Source organism: Pyrenophora tritici-repentis, chromosome 9 (assembly GCF_003171515.1).
Source record: "Pyrenophora tritici-repentis strain M4 chromosome 9, whole genome shotgun sequence".
NCBI lineage: Eukaryota > Fungi > Ascomycota > Dothideomycetes > Pleosporales > Pleosporaceae > Pyrenophora > Pyrenophora tritici-repentis.
The window spans coordinates 939750-954673 of NC_089398.1; the positions used below are offsets into that span (position 1 = coordinate 939750).

General features: G+C 51.2%; 7 protein-coding genes across 7 annotated transcripts; 5 read left to right on the forward strand and 2 right to left on the reverse strand.

Moving 5' to 3' along the window:
* Nucleotides 1-254: 254 nt before the first annotated feature.
* On the forward strand, nucleotides 255-1349 carry PtrM4_147210 (uncharacterized protein; the record flags this gene model as incomplete). The annotated part of the gene is made up of 2 exons (XM_001938803.1): nucleotides 255-263; nucleotides 414-1349. 2 exons carry the CDS (start codon nucleotides 255-257, stop codon nucleotides 1347-1349), a joined length of 945 nt encoding a protein of 314 aa, XP_001938838.1.
* A 448-nt stretch (nucleotides 1350-1797) lies between these two features.
* PtrM4_147220 (uncharacterized protein) lies at nucleotides 1798-2340 on the forward strand (the record flags this gene model as incomplete). Its single annotated transcript, XM_001938802.1, has 1 exon — nucleotides 1798-2340. One exon carries the CDS (start codon nucleotides 1798-1800, stop codon nucleotides 2338-2340), a length of 543 nt encoding a protein of 180 aa, XP_001938837.1.
* An 861-nt stretch (nucleotides 2341-3201) lies between these two features.
* On the reverse strand, nucleotides 3202-4229 carry PtrM4_147230 (DUF1691 domain containing protein; the record flags this gene model as incomplete). The annotated part of the gene is made up of 2 exons (XM_001938801.1): nucleotides 3202-3935; nucleotides 4001-4229. 2 exons carry the CDS (start codon nucleotides 4227-4229, stop codon nucleotides 3202-3204), a joined length of 963 nt encoding a protein of 320 aa, XP_001938836.1.
* Nucleotides 4230-4506: 277 nt separating this feature from the next.
* On the forward strand, nucleotides 4507-5744 carry PtrM4_147240 (uncharacterized protein; the record flags this gene model as incomplete). The annotated part of the gene is made up of 3 exons (XM_001938800.1): nucleotides 4507-4515; nucleotides 4579-5078; nucleotides 5531-5744. 3 exons carry the CDS (start codon nucleotides 4507-4509, stop codon nucleotides 5742-5744), a joined length of 723 nt encoding a protein of 240 aa, XP_001938835.1.
* Nucleotides 5745-7563: 1819 nt separating this feature from the next.
* Nucleotides 7564-8694, forward strand: PtrM4_147250 (FAP multi-domain protein; the record flags this gene model as incomplete). Its single annotated transcript, XM_001938798.2, has 1 exon — nucleotides 7564-8694. The coding sequence occupies one exon, from the start codon at nucleotides 7564-7566 to the stop codon at nucleotides 8692-8694; it is 1131 nt and encodes a 376-aa protein (XP_001938833.2).
* A 2656-nt stretch (nucleotides 8695-11350) lies between these two features.
* On the forward strand, nucleotides 11351-13013 carry PtrM4_147260 (AraJ, Arabinose efflux permease; the record flags this gene model as incomplete). Its single annotated transcript, XM_001938795.1, has 3 exons — nucleotides 11351-11426; nucleotides 11476-12276; nucleotides 12328-13013. 3 exons carry the CDS (start codon nucleotides 11351-11353, stop codon nucleotides 13011-13013), a joined length of 1563 nt encoding a protein of 520 aa, XP_001938830.1.
* Nucleotides 13014-13262: 249 nt separating this feature from the next.
* On the reverse strand, nucleotides 13263-14681 carry PtrM4_147270 (SsnA, Cytosine deaminase and related metal-dependent hydrolase; the record flags this gene model as incomplete). The annotated part of the gene is made up of 1 exon (XM_001938794.2): nucleotides 13263-14681. One exon carries the CDS (start codon nucleotides 14679-14681, stop codon nucleotides 13263-13265), a length of 1419 nt encoding a protein of 472 aa, XP_001938829.2.
* Nucleotides 14682-14924: the final 243 nt, after the last annotated feature.

The following is a 14924-nucleotide window of genomic DNA, read 5'->3' on the forward strand; positions in this document are numbered from 1 at the left end:
GCCCGTTATCGTGATCTCGGCTCAATGGACCCTTATATCACTAGGTATCCAAATGATGAATATGACTCTGAACACGGTACCGATGTCTCAACACACTCAAATGTACCAAATACAAGCACTGCACGTCCGTCAGTGGACATGATACCCTCGTCCGCACTTTCTTTGAAGCCACGTAATTTTCCCATTTCTTGTATACCTTCCAATCTTAGTTCTCAACTTGCCATTCTGCGCATCGTACTCTCACTATCGGCATCATGGTCTGGGTAAGTATGACATCTGTCCATATCCATATTCTAGGTACACAAGTGACCCGGTAGCTTTGTGTTCATACCAGTGACCGAGCTCCCCTCTGCACTATTCATTTTGCTTCACTAATCCTAAGCAAATGCGTTCTATGCTAACTTCACATGTAGCGCGACAAGACGCTTAGACAGCGTCACTGCTCAAGCAGCGGCGAGGGGGAGCAGACCTCAGAACAAAACACCCCAAAACCACGAAACGACTCCGTAAACAAGCAACTGACGCAAGAGACGCCCTCTCCAACACGTTCAAGCTCGCCATTCCCGTTTCGCAGCCAAAGACAACGATTTGGCGACGGACAGCTAAACGAAGACGCGCAGAGACCAACAAGTACCCTGTCCACAGACAACCTGCCCAGCGGGAACATAGTCCCGCCTATGCTTCCTGACCCAGTGTCGAAGAAGACTTCACGACCTGTAGTGAACCCCGCGCCAGGAACCGAAAGGTCCGGCTTCATCAAGAAGTGGATCGGCAAACTATGCAACATCTTGAAGCGAAAGCCATCCGCAACTGCAGCAGCAGCGCCATTGGCACCACCAGCAGACGCCAGTGGACGTGCAAATCCAGTTGCACGACCAGCAAGCATCTTCACTCAGTCTCGAACTTGGGTGAACCGTCACCAAACCCCCAGCCGACCCCGCCTCAGTGACCGACCCGCAACCCCAGCTGCAGCTCCTGTACCACCCAGCTCCACCAAGGACAGTAACAACGCCAGCATGGGAGCCTCTACAGATGCCGAGGCAGCATCAGACTACGAGGCCAGCTTCAACAGTGTAGCAGGACCGATCCCGCACCACTGGCGGGCCGCGCCTCCAGTCACCCGGGTCACTCCAGAGACGCTTGAGCTCAGGCGAGTCATTGCAGAGAGCCTTAGAAACGGAGATGTGTTTGATGCTAGGGACGGTTGGTTCGATCCGGATGCTCCTGAAGATGTGCTGGAGGACTGGCGACTTCAGCATAAGGCGCTCGTGGAAGATCATGATGAGGACGATATTGGTAGAGGGAGGACTCTCTCTAGGGGTCGTCGTCGTCGTCCGCCGCTTATTTAGAGTATGTGCTAGGCCTGGTGTGCCTTATGCATTTGGCGCGTAATGTTTGATGAAGATTAGGGTTGCTTTGGAGTATTTAGCGTTTTGGAGTGAAGGTGAAGGCAGCTCGCTATGTGAGCGTCTCTTATTGTTGTCTTTCATTTTGATTCAATCAGCGTCGACGGCTTTCGGTGAAAGACCTAGATGTCTTGTTTCTTATTGTCGTGTTTGTATCGTAGGCTTGAAGGAGGTGAAGACGAATACTTGTCCTACTGTATCAAGTCGTTCTATTGCTTGTTGGATGCTTGCACATTGGTATCTCATGGTATAAGTAGTTAACTTCTCCCCTCCCTTCTTACCTTCAGCAAATGCCAAAGTCTCTTCATTTGCATCACCAGAAAAAGCAGTTTCTCTATCTCTCATCATTCTGTCCTCCTTTCCAACAGCCACCATAACTATGCTGTCAACGATGAACAAGCTGCGTTTGTTCCTGGGCATGGTGCTCGCCGTCACCATTGCCGCAAGCTCTCAGGAGCTACGCATTGCTGTCGGAATCTTCTTCTCATGGGCCCTAGGCCATGTCCTTTTACGTCGATTCGCCTTCCCGGCCGGCTTTGGAAAAGCCCACAACATCTACATCTTCGTCACTTTCTGGCTGCTTGCGGCCTTCAACAACCCCTTCTACGAGAACACATCTGGTCGCCTGCTGGACATCTTCACACGCGACAGGTTCGACCCAGACGTGCCTGGGTCGGGCTTCACCGACTGGCACGAGACATACCGCCGCCGCCACGAGGAGGTCGATTCCCTCTTGGCCACCATCTTTTGGACTCTGTCCTTGGCCTTTTTGGCGCTTTTCGTTTCGCTATGGCGTTGGGTGGACGACACCTACACGAAATCCACCCAGTTGTCGCGCACCATCACCTACCTGTGCGAGCACGGAGTACCTCCTCCGCTGCCACACAAGCAGCCCGAGGTCTCGGTATCCAAGAGGGATACGAGGTACAACTAACTGAGCGATGAGCTCACCTTTGTGTGCGGGATTGGTGGGGGGCTGGAAACGGTGATCGATGGCGATATCGAGGGCGCCATTGCTCGCCGGCGCCGGCTGAGGCCGAGGTTTTCATGAGCGTGGGGTGTGATGGGCGATTGGGTGGAGTTGGCGCTGATCGCCGGGACGCCCTTCAGGATAGAGGTGGGACGGGGTTTGCCGGTTGTCAGAATTTCTGATAAGTTTCCTGTAGTTTACTGGTGTAACGATCTGAATGAAGTTGTTACCACCCGCCATTCTGCTCTTCTCAAGGCTGCATAAAGTCCCTGCTCTTTATTCTTGTACCAGGACCAAGAAATCGGTGTGATCGATGCCCCAAAAGCTTAGGATATCTCAGAAGACTACAACAATGTCTAATCACAGAATTCCTGGACCAAAGCTGTACACCTGGCGGATACAGGAGTGGATTCTACGCGCGAAGAGAGACTTGAACACGGACTCCAGCTCACCGCAAGGGACCATGCGCGGTTACTATTTCAGTGGAATGGTACGCCGAATAGTGGATTTTCGACTGGCAAGCCGTAGAGGGGAGTGGGGAAGCCGGCGCTTGTGGTGCTGAACTTTACGACGGAGAAACAGCGACTCAAGTACGATGTCGGAGGGATGAGACTGTTTGTCAGTTGGTATGGTGGAGACAAGGTATGTGCTACGACCACTTTAGGGGAGAATCTACGTGGGCTGCCAGGCCGAAGATAGCCGGAGATGTATGGTACCAGTACTTACAGTGACTTGGGGGATCGTCTATCGGTTCTAAGGGTATATACAACAACAACAACAACAACAACAACAACACACAAACCCCACCTTCCCTATGCTTTCTTCTCACCAACGTACAAACGAAGGCAGATATTTGTACAACTCATCATACTCCTTGCCGACCCACCCTCCCATCTTGCCATCCCTGCCCACAACCCCTAGACTGCCAGCCAGCCAAAGTCCTGCAATCGCAGCACTCATTCCGTTGATAACATACCACCTCTTCTTCCTCACCAACTCTCGATCCTCCTCATTATAGCTGACTTGACTTGGTGCCCACCCCAACCACTTGGCTCCACCCCAAACAAAATGCCAGACACCCACACCTACCATGGCCGTGAAACCGGCAAACGAGACAAAGGGCTGCAACACAAAGCCATGAGAAATATAACTCAAACTAATCAGTGACGAGTCTCCATGCGCATACAGCGGTAATATGCGCGTAGTCCAGATGTGGAACCCTGCGAAGGGGACCAGCGCATAGCCCAACGCACTCGTCCCACTTAGTACGGGCCAAGGAATCGTGCGCTTGTCTGTCCGTGTCTCGGCACCGTAGCGCTTCAATGCTTGCCGTCTTCGCCATAGCCGCAGAGCAATTCCTGATGTGACGTGTGCGAGGAGTGGGAGGCCGACGAGGAGGGGTTCAGTGAGTGTGGATTGGTAGTAGGGACGTGTGAGGAGCAGGTAGCGATTGCTCTCTGGAACGGATCGGGTTGCGAAGGGTATTATGGAGACGTTTGTTATGTGCAGGGCGGCGAAGGCGGTGAATGTGTATGAGGAATATTTTTGTATGCGGAGGACTGGAGAGGTTGTGTTAGGAGTTTGCCATTTGAAATGTTGATTGTGAAGTTTTGGGAAGACGTACGCCACCAAGCTGGTCCACGATCGCCTAACCGTAATCCAAGTGTGTTCATCCGTCGTATGCCCTGCATCTCTTTTGTTTCCCCTCCTTCTGGCCGTTCCTGGTCGGGGAAATAGCTGTTTGCTTTGTACTCCGCGGGTGTGTCTTCGACAGGTGAAGGATCGACTTCTGTGAGACCCATAACGCCCGCCTCATCGTCGTCAATGGGCGGTAAATCTGGATTGGACTCCATCCTGTGCGCAGCGTTGTGTGCGTTCGCGAGAAGAAGTTTGGAGAAATGCTACGTTGCTGAGCACTGAGATGACGTTGATTCGGTGAAGGTGTGGGGGTCTGTGCTGGGCCGAGGCGTGGAGCCGCAACACCAATGTTTCGATCATCAACGCGATCAGTTTACACGCCTTTGCGACTATAAATTATACCATCAACCTGGTAATATTATTACTATCTTACATCGTGGCGTACATTGTTAAAACACTAGACAGTGGAGGCTACCCTCTTGAATCGCAATAATGCCACCAGTAGGTCTTCTACAACCCTCCATCATATTTCATTGCATCGTTCAGCCACTAATGCGCATTCAGCGAAACAACCCCCTCCCAACGGCAGTACGCCTGTTTAAATGCACCATCTGCAGCAAAGACTACTCCCGCCAGATCGAATATGAGAACCACCTTCGCTCCTATGACCACAATCACCGCCAGCGTCTCGCCGACATGAAGAAGCTCACAGCCAGCAACGACACTGAAGCGAGCAAGCCAAAGCAAGGCCTCGAGATGCGCACCATCGATGTCGACAACGCAAACAAGAAGCCTGGGGTCGGTAGTCGGTTCACCAAGATTGGCGGGGGAAGTGCTGCAGGCGCAGGGGTAAACAAGTTCAAGAAAGTTGGCGTTGCGGTTAGTGGAAAGGAGAGCGGATATGAGGAAGAGGATGAGGCTGTCAAAGCAGAGAATATTCCCGTGGATAGTGTGGAACAGGTACCGGTTCCTGCTGCGATGCCGGGTGTGCAGATGGACATCAAGCACGAGGAAGATGCGGATATGGCGGAGAGCGATGAGGAAGAGGATATCACATGGGAGGAGTACGACTTCACCAAACCGACAGGATGTGATCATGCAACGTGCCCTGGCTGTAATACAGATGGTATCTGGAGTGGCGAGTGGGTTGTGACGGACGCTGCTTGAGATCTCGCGTGTTCCAGTGGCTTCCAAGTTCACTGGTGACAATTTGATACGAAAAGGAGGCCGCGACAAGATCTGGTAGGCTGTATCATGGTGGTTCATGAGGGCTTCTGGCCGAAGGTACAGATCAAAGAACAAGTGAGTGATTCCCGATTACTATACCATCTTTCCAGCCGTTTCTTCTTTCAGGTTCTCCGACAACGTCCTTGTTCATGTACCTGGTATTTTAAACCCGTTGTAATCTGCAAAAGACGTGGCATGGTGGTATGATATGCATGATTGTCTCTTCTTCAGCATCTGCCATCAGGCTATAGCCACACGTATTGCCGCTTCCTCTACTAACATCTTGTAGTTGCAGTGAACTATGTTGGTTTCTGAAGCACCCAGTATCCGATCTCATCCCATGTCTTACCATCTCTGAAGGCTCCGGGCAATGGTACCACACAGATCGCGATGTTTTCATCTTGTTCGATGACATGAGCACATGGGTTGCCGAGTTTTATGCACCTGTCGTCGGCAGTCTCTCCGAGCCTCCCTCCATTGGTGTAGTTCAGGTGCCCGCGTGATTTCTGGTGGATTACAAGACCGCGGATACAACGGTCCCTTCCCATATAATCTCGGGGATTTCGGAGAATGGAACGATATACCTTGGCTCTGTGTTCGTTAAGGTCCCGCATGTCCTTGAAGCGGCGTTCCAGTTCAGCACGAACTTGGGCTGGAAGGCAGTCGATCTCTCTGACCACGATACCAATTGGGAGGGATATTCTGACTTAAGTAGGTAGATGTTTGGGAAAGGCGGCGAGTTTAGGCAGCACTATCGCCCTACGTGATCTCTTCTGCCCAATGCCACTTGTGTAGCTGTTTTCTTCTTCTTCTTCTTCTTCTTCTTCTTCTTCTTCTTCTTCTTCTTCTTCTTCTTCTTCTTCTTCTTCTTCTTCTTCTTCTTCTTCTCTTCATCATCGCTCTCCAGGTTGATAATACGTTCCCGCTTCACCGTAGGGCGTGCTGTTGTATCGAGTCCGGTTGTGGCATGGTTCACATCTGCTATGACGAGATTTGGATCGAAAGGCGCAGTACGAGTCGGTACTTCAACATGCATGGCTGGTGTACTGTCTTGACTTGGTGCATGGTCTATACTCATAAAATCAGTCAACGAGCCTTTCGGTGGTGTAAGAGCTGGCCATTGAGATAGCTTTATGCCTCGCATTGTGCCCATCATGCTCGTGGAGAGAAGCTTTGAGAACCAGGATCACATCTTCTGCCGACAAGAGGTGCAGGATTCAGTCACGGCCCGCTTCGTCTAGCTTCTGGAGGTCACTGAGCAGGCCAGTGGCTCTGGTGTCGGTACTCATGTTGTCTCGTACGCGCAGGCCCTGGACCTAGGTAGACCTGGCTCGAAGAGTTGTTGTCGAGAGTAGCGGGGAGTGCCTCGAGAGACTGTGACTGTTCAAACGTGTTGTTATGAGCGCGTTTGGCGAATACAAGAGAAGCTTGCCACTGGACCCTGGAGGAAGGAGCGGTGGACAACCGGCAGCAAACAGCTCCGAACTCTTCTAAACAACAGCATCTTTAGCCGAACATCTGGAAAATGGCGCTGTGTGTACATTGGTTCATCCTTGTGGACAACTGCATGACAGAACTGGTAGCTATGCTTCTTGGCCAACACCCAACCGGCCTACTCAAGGAGAACATATCTCGACTCCAGTACTCACAAAAACGCCACCGATGCTTCTTCTTGATCTAAGTGCCAGGACGCGGGTGTTTAAAATAGAGAAGGTGGATTGGCCATCGAGTTGTTAAGGCTCTCAAGTTCGAAACGGGAAGTCACGAGCCTTACAATTGCGCGCTGGAGGGTCCGCGATGAAGCAGTGTAGGTGTCGTTCATTTACCGTGCATCTACTTCAAAAGATCTCAATTTCCAATAGTCTTTGAACGTTATTTCATGTCTCCATTCTAGCATGCTTAAATCAGTCTGTAGGCTGTGTAGAGGATAGCAAAAACAGTGACCTCAGTGAGCGAGAAGACATGCTTCAGGGCTCTCTCTTACTTTGATAGACGTACAGCTCCACCGGAATGGTAGCTTGTATTCGGTGGCTTGTTATGGATGATGAGCAATGAGATGCGCGGTATTGGTCGACCTGCACGTCGCACGTGGTAAAGTCTTGGCACTAGCGTTTGCTGTGAAGAAGAATTCTTCACTGCGGCTCACACCATCATATACACAACAGCCACACCGTGCCTTCACCAGCACCACCTAGTGGGCGTAACGCCCATGGCAATTGGGGTGCACGGGACGGACGAGGTGGACGAGGGGGCCGCGGTGGTTGGCAAGGCGGAATGCAGACTAAGTGAACATGTATCATACCCGAAAGATACAAACTTATCATGAATCCAGATAGTCCTGCACTGCCGGCCATGGGTAGTGGATATGCGGTTCATGGCATGGCAGGCATGCCTATGGGCCCACCTGCCATGGGTGGATATCCGTTTGGCACATACGGAGGTGGATTTGCGTACGGGCAGCCTAGATTTGGGGGTCAAGTAGGATACGGACAGCCTGGTGTGTACGGAGGGCAGGGCGGATATGGGGGGTATGGAGGATCTCGCGCGCTTGCGACTGCACCTGCACCGACTGCGACACCTACGCCGGCTGCTACACCATCAGCAAAGAGCAGGCCGGTGCTGGATCCTGAGAAGTTCAGGCCTCCGCCTGCACCCTATACCGACCAGACGCTGTTGGGACATCGCGGTTCAAGACCAAGATTCCCCATGTGCTTGCGGTGCGGGCGGGTGAGGGACAATCATCCCGAATTTGTGGATTGCCTGGGGAAGTGCGACATTTGCAAAAGCCACGCTCACTGGGGCAAGCCTTGCGACCGCATCTGGGCCAGCAAAAAATCGTGGAGCGACCACCACCAGCCAGGTGCGCCCGAATACGTCCAGTTGCGGCCCTCGCCATCACAACGCGAGCAGCTTGCGTTGTTGGATCCTTGGTTTCTAACCAACCCGCCTTCGATCAACGAAGACCTAGTGACGTTGGCGCAAGGCGTAAAGCGCAAGGGCGACGATGAACATGTCAAGGCTGGGTCTCAACGCCGGCACCATCTGGGGGCCGTCAATGCGCTCAAGCATAAGTTGGGGGCTGCAGAGATGCTCCAGCATAAACATCAAAAGAAGCATGCTGATGAGATGGTGTTGCGCCTAAATGCCGAGAAGGCTCATCGAGCCGCCCTGGACGAGATTCGGGCGAAAGAGCGGGAGCGAGTGGTGATTGAGCGAGAGAAGGATAGCCTCGAGGCGAGACACAAGCAGCTGCAGATCCGAGCCCGAGACTATGAAGAAGAGATCTCGTCCCTCAAAGACAAATTGAGGCGACGCGACGCCGCGCATGCCGAGTCTGCCAGCTCTCGCCCTCCTGCCCTTAATGCTATCAAAAAGGATCCGAGTGTCGATGCTCCTTCGCCAGCGGAAGTACCCGCACGGCGTATCAAGAAAGAGGAAGAGGATGGTGAGTGAAGATAGATGGGATCCTGAGACCAGTGATCACGCACTGCCTCAGAGCTTGATGCTTTGTCATCTTAGGTCCAATGACCTATGGATAAAAAATCAGGCAATGAAGAAAAGGGGATAAGACCCTGATACCAGTAATCTCACACTAGCTAAAAGCTTGATGCTCTTTCTTCTGTTAGGTTCAGTGAACCTACAAGATAAGCATCAGGCAATCATGCGGAGAGAGGACTGTACACCCAGGCTGGCCCAGATAGATATTAGCCATACAATAAACTTATTGCTTTCTGAATCATTTGATTACTCTATGTCTTAGGGGGTTCTTCGCAGTTTGTGCTTATATGCCAGCATAACAGCAGAAGTAGCACTTGAGAGATATATGATATTCCCCAGCTAGTATATATAAAGTAAGTAATATCCATGCTTAAAAAAGGATTTTCACAATGCAGTATCTGTAAGAGCTTTTTCCTCATGTTATAGAACTTGGGTAACCATAAGAATTTTACGAGATAGATGTCGTTGGGCACCTGAGCTCACTTTCCTCACGACAACAACCAAAATGGACCGAGTGATACGACTACTTCTTGAGTGCCGCAGAAAGCCACCAGGCAAGACTAAGGCATGTAGCGATGGGGAGGAGAGGTATGCTTCCTGCCAGTTATGTTCCTTCCTTACTAATCTTTCAGCTCCGAAACTCCACCTACACCGGCCACCAACAGCAGCGATACGACGGCAGAGTGCAGTATTGGAGTGCAGATAGAATATGCAGGCCACAATTCAAACCTTTCTCGGACCTCAAGTCCAACGTTTGGACGAAGCCATGGCACTGAATCCATGGGGCCCCATCAGCACACGAATTCTGACGGTAGCTTCCAGGATTCCAATATCATTGTATCCTGGGCTGTTCCCGATGCACAAAGATATAGTATAGTTTCAAGTGGCAATGATCAAACTCGCAACGCTGCGCCTAGTCTGTACCTCAGTATGACTCCAGCGGAGAATAGCGAGCCTGTGAACAGGTCGAGCCCGTCTCCTTCGTCTGCACACCCGAAGAGGCCAATACCGGGGAGCTTTTGCTGACGCTGCTGTCGCGCGCTCTTGCCGAGTCAGGGATGGGTATGGGCATCCATCAGCCGGGCATCATCAATGTGAGCGCGGACCTGAGGGCATGGATTGGTCTAGTGGAGAAAAATTCTGGGGGATTGCGAGTTCAGGGAGGCTACGGGGTACTGTGATGCCAACCTGGAGAATGAAGTGGTTATTTTGGAAGAGAAAAAGCCAGATGGTGAGGTGCGGGCACGAGAAGAGTTGGTGCGGTTGAAGGCGGAGCTAGCAAGATTGCAGAAGGGTTTGCAGGAGGAGTATGGAGAGGGGCTGCAAGACCGCATCAAAAAAAGCCACGAAAATGCTCTTGCCAGGCTCGAGGTGTTGAAGAGAAATGGCAGTGCGGAGGTGCAGGGTATGGCGGAAGCGTTAGGCCAGCACTTGAAAGACTTCGACAGACTAAGGCGGGAGTACTGGCCACACTGGGTGCGTGAGGTGGTGGATTTATGAGTGCGATTAGATACATGGTTCATGCAGATGTATGCAGGTGAACTCCATGGTGACCTCTCGTACGGAGTGACTTGAAAAAAAATCTGTCGACTGACCTGTGCATCGTTCCTAAATAGAACATCAACAGTAAATACACAGGAAATCTTTCTGGTACGCAAATGTACTAAACGATGAACTTGATCCCTCGTCTAGATATTCAGACTCCAGAGCCTCCACTTCCGAAACGGGAGATTTTGAGTAGCATGAAAAACTGCTTAGGTTACAAAATAAGCGTTCTATTCCACGGCGCACTCCTACATGGTGAACAGACACAAGTCAGACATCCACTACAGGCCAGTTTAGGGAGTTTCGGACATGTCATGATGTGGAAAACTCTGCGTAGACGATGTGAAAGTACGTTGAAGATACCCAGGCTATCCAATCCATACGTCCACTTCACATACACACATTCAGTCTTGAGGCAACGTGACGTCATTTTGTGCATGTGAAGTGGCTCCTACAGCAACGTTTTGATAATCTGAATCTTTGGAAAGGTTGGCAAAAAAGCAAGCAACAATGGAAAGCTTGCTTGCAAGCGCTAAGTTTGTGGGGGAGTACTAGATAAGGCAAGCTCAGCGTTGGAGATCTTCATTATTCCGTTGGTGTTGAGAAAAGCCACCATTGAGAAGAAAGCGCCAAGCTAGCGCGTGCACCACCAAGCCTTTAGACCGCTGTCACAAGCCATGCCTTGGGGAAGCTTGTCTTTGTAGCCTTCGGCCCTATGCTGTGACTACAAGTTGGGAAGACCGCTGAAACTACCATTGGAACTCTGATGACAACAGGTAAATAAATTCGTGCAATAAAGTTACCGTGATCGTCATCTTAGGAGTAAAGAGTTAGTGTGGGAAGAAAGGAAAAAAAAATTGGGTCTGTGGACGCCAGCCTGCCCACGGCGGAATGTGGAGGAATATGGGGTCGGTTGGAGTCTCTCCAGACTTTAGCGAGGTAAACTCCGGGGTTACGATTGCCGACTTTGCCTTCCAGGCCCCATAATGGCCGGCATTCATAAACCTGTCTTGTCCTCTTGACAAGCTTGCCAGACAATCTAGGGCGTTGCGACAACATAGCTACGATGCCGTCGCAATTTTTCAAGAACCGTAGGGTATACCTGCTCACGAGCGTTGCCTACATGGGCTCACTGCTCTTTGGTAGGTATGGAGACTATTAAGTCTTGGACAGATACTGACATAGCGACAGGTTATGATACCGGAGTTATGGGCAGCGTGCTTGCCCTCAAGGCTTTTAAGAAAGACTTTGGGTTACCGACCGACTCATCTGGATTCTCCAACTCCAAGAACGCTTCGGTTTCGTCCAATGTCGTATCGCTATTGACAGCGGGATGCTTCTTTGGTGCTATCGCAGCCGCCTTTATCAATGAGCGTTTCGGCAGGCGACTGTCTCTCATGGGCTTCTCTGTCATCTTCCTCATCGGCGCTGCGATTCAAACTGCTGCTCACCATGAGATCGGCATGATCTACGCCGGCCGTGTCATTGCTGGTCTCGGCATCGGAGGCATGTCATCCATCACACCGATCTTTGTATCGGAGAACGCGCCCCCAGCTGTACGAGGACGTATCGCGGGTCTGTTCCAAGAATTTCTGGTCATCGGGAGCACCTTCGCGTACTGGTTGGACTACGGCGTCGCGCTCCACATGCCAGTATCGACTAAGCAGTGGAGAGTACCTGTGGCAATCCAAATCATCCCAGGCGGCTTCATGTTGATTGGTCTGTTCTTCTTGAACGAATCTCCGCGTTGGTTGATGTCGAAAGGCCGCCACGATGAAGCTGTCCGATCTCTCGCCTTCATACGATGCGAAGAGCCTGACAGCCCCGAGCTACAGCGTGAACTGGCTGAGATCCGCGCTGCGGTTGAAGAAGAGCTGAATATGACAGAAGGCATTACTTGGAAAGAGTGTCTTCTGCCCGGCAACCGTTACCGCTTTGTCACCGCCTTCGTGCTCATGTTCTGGCAACAATTCAGCGGGACAAACTCGATTGGTAAATAACAGCGCCTTGAGAATTTGACAATGCTTGTCTAACATTGAGCAGGCTACTACGCACCGCAAATCTTCCAGACTGTCGGCGTTTCCAAATCTAATGCTTCGTTGTTCGCGACAGGCATCTACGGAACTGTCAAGGTCATCACGACTGGTATCTTCCTGATCATCGGCATCGACTTCATTGGCCGAAAGAAGTCGCTCATAGCAGGGGCGGCATGGATGGCAACGATGATGTTCATCATTGGAGCCGTGCTCGTCACTCACCCACCGAACCCTGATAGCGGCACTGTTTCGCCCGCATCAATCGCCATGGTCGCCATGATCTACCTCTACGTGATCGGATATTCTGCTAGTTGGGGGCCAGTCCCTTGGGTGTATCTCTCCGAAATCTTCCCTACACGTCTTCGATCGTATGGTGTCGGTATGGGAGCGGCGACGCAATGGCTTTTCAACTTCGTCATCACAAAAATAACCCCAGAAGCCGTGAACCACATCAAATGGAGAACCTTTTTGATGTTTGGAATCTTCTGTCTGGCAATGGGTATTTTTGCTACGTTCTTCATCAAGGAAACGAAGGGGAAGACTTTGGAGGAGATAGATGTACTCTTTGGAGATGTGACGGCCGAGCAGCGTCAGAGGGACGTGGAGGCAGGTATGAAGGAGGAACAGAAAAAACAGTCAGTGAAATACATGGAGGACGCTACAAAGTTGGAGAACAAGGCGGGCAAAGAGTGAAGAAGCTGAAATGCGAGTGTTTGTGTTGTAAAAAGTAGAATCAAGTCATGCCAGCTCGTTGGTGCCACTATCGCTTACCTAAGCGTGATACTTACTAATCATGACTGGTCGGGTGAATGCTAGCTGTGTAGCTCTTGCTTGATCAAATTGATGCCAGAAAATCCAGTGTATTCTTCAACGCTTCTCTAGATAAAATGCCATTGTATCGTATTTACAACGTAGATGACCCCCGCTCAAAAGCGGCATCGCTCACTGCTCCCCTGCATAACCCCTCGTCTTATGTACCAGCCGACCCCTAACCCACACTGCAACCGTATTCCGGTCATCCCCGCTATACACCCACTTCTCTACCTTATCCGGCCAGCTCTCCCAACCAAAGACATCTACAAGACCTGCCTGAAACGCACCATCATCGCAACCGTCCTCGTTGACCGAACCGAGATTGATCATCTGCGCATCCCACTCTTTGCCCACTTCGAACCCTCCTACTTTATCCTCTAGGCCTACAACCGCGGCACCACCTCGAGTAGCGAGGTACAAAGCTTCCTCTGTAGACAGCTTTGCCGCATCGCAATCCGTCTGAATGCAAAAATGACGCGAGACCCAAATAGCCTGACGTACATTTTCCAGGATGGAAGGGGAGAACCCGCCGCTGACATCCGTACCTAAACCAACCGTGTGGCCCTCGTCAAGCAAAGAGCGAATAGGCGCGCAACCCGACGTAATCGCCGTATTCGACGCCGGACAGTGACTAATCTTGCTCTTTCTCTCTAGAATCAAGTCGCGCTCCTCCTGCGAGAGATGAACCGCGTGTGCCAAGATTGTCTTATCAGTAAGCAGCGCATGCGTATCGTAAACATGTGTATACGAATTTTCCTCTGGGAACAAAGCCTTCACCAACTCAATCTCGCCCTTGTTCTCCGAAATGTGCGTCTGCACATGCGCACCTGTTTCTTGTGCTAGCCTGCCCATGTTGCTCAGACACTCTTTTGTACACGACGGCGCAAATCGCGGCGTGATGATTGGTTTTACAATGTCGCCGTCGGGGTCGATGCTGCGTATGTACTCGATGCTAGCTTTACTTTTGTCGTAACTCGCCTCCGCACTCTCGTCGCGGTAGTACTCTGGGCTTAAATCGCTATTCATGCATACTCGGCCTACCAGCGCCCTCTGACCCCTCTTCAGACATATGTCGGCCAGAGTGTTGGTTGCAGGTACGTGAATAGTGGCAAAGTACGCCGCTGTCGTAGTCCCGTGTGACAGCGTCCTAGACACAAAATTCCGATACACGCGCTGCGCGACTGCTACGTCAGCAAAAGATGATTCCATGGGAAACGTGTACTTTTGCAACCAATCAAGCAGTGTCGTTTTGCCGAATAGGCCCGTGTTCGGATGTTGGGGCGCGTGTACGTGGGTGTCTATGAAGCCGGGGAAGAAGAAGCCTGTTTCACCGGATATTGAAACGATTTTGGCATTTTGCCAGTCCGAATAGGAAGACGATACAAGAAGGTCTGGCAGGGAGGTGAAGTTTCTCTCTAAAAACTGGATTATGCCAGATGTGTCGACGCCGATTGCACCATGTGATTGGATTTCGAGTGTGCTGAGGGATGTGCTGTGGACAAAGGGGCCAACGTATATTGTTTTTTCGATGGGGGCTGAGGCGGCCATGGCGACGTGTTGCGGAGATCCAGTTTCACCCTTCTTCCTGTCAAGTCGTCTTGAGCAACAGACAGAGATGTTTGGTAGATATATCGAGATGGACCTGAGCTAGGTACCTGTATCGAGAGTAGATGGCTGTGTAACTTTGTGGGCGATGGACGATGATATCGAGATTTGTACACTACAAATTGACTCCCGTCACGCTTGTAAGGTTCGTGAGAGCAAACAATGACAGACTTCTCGCCCATCTAT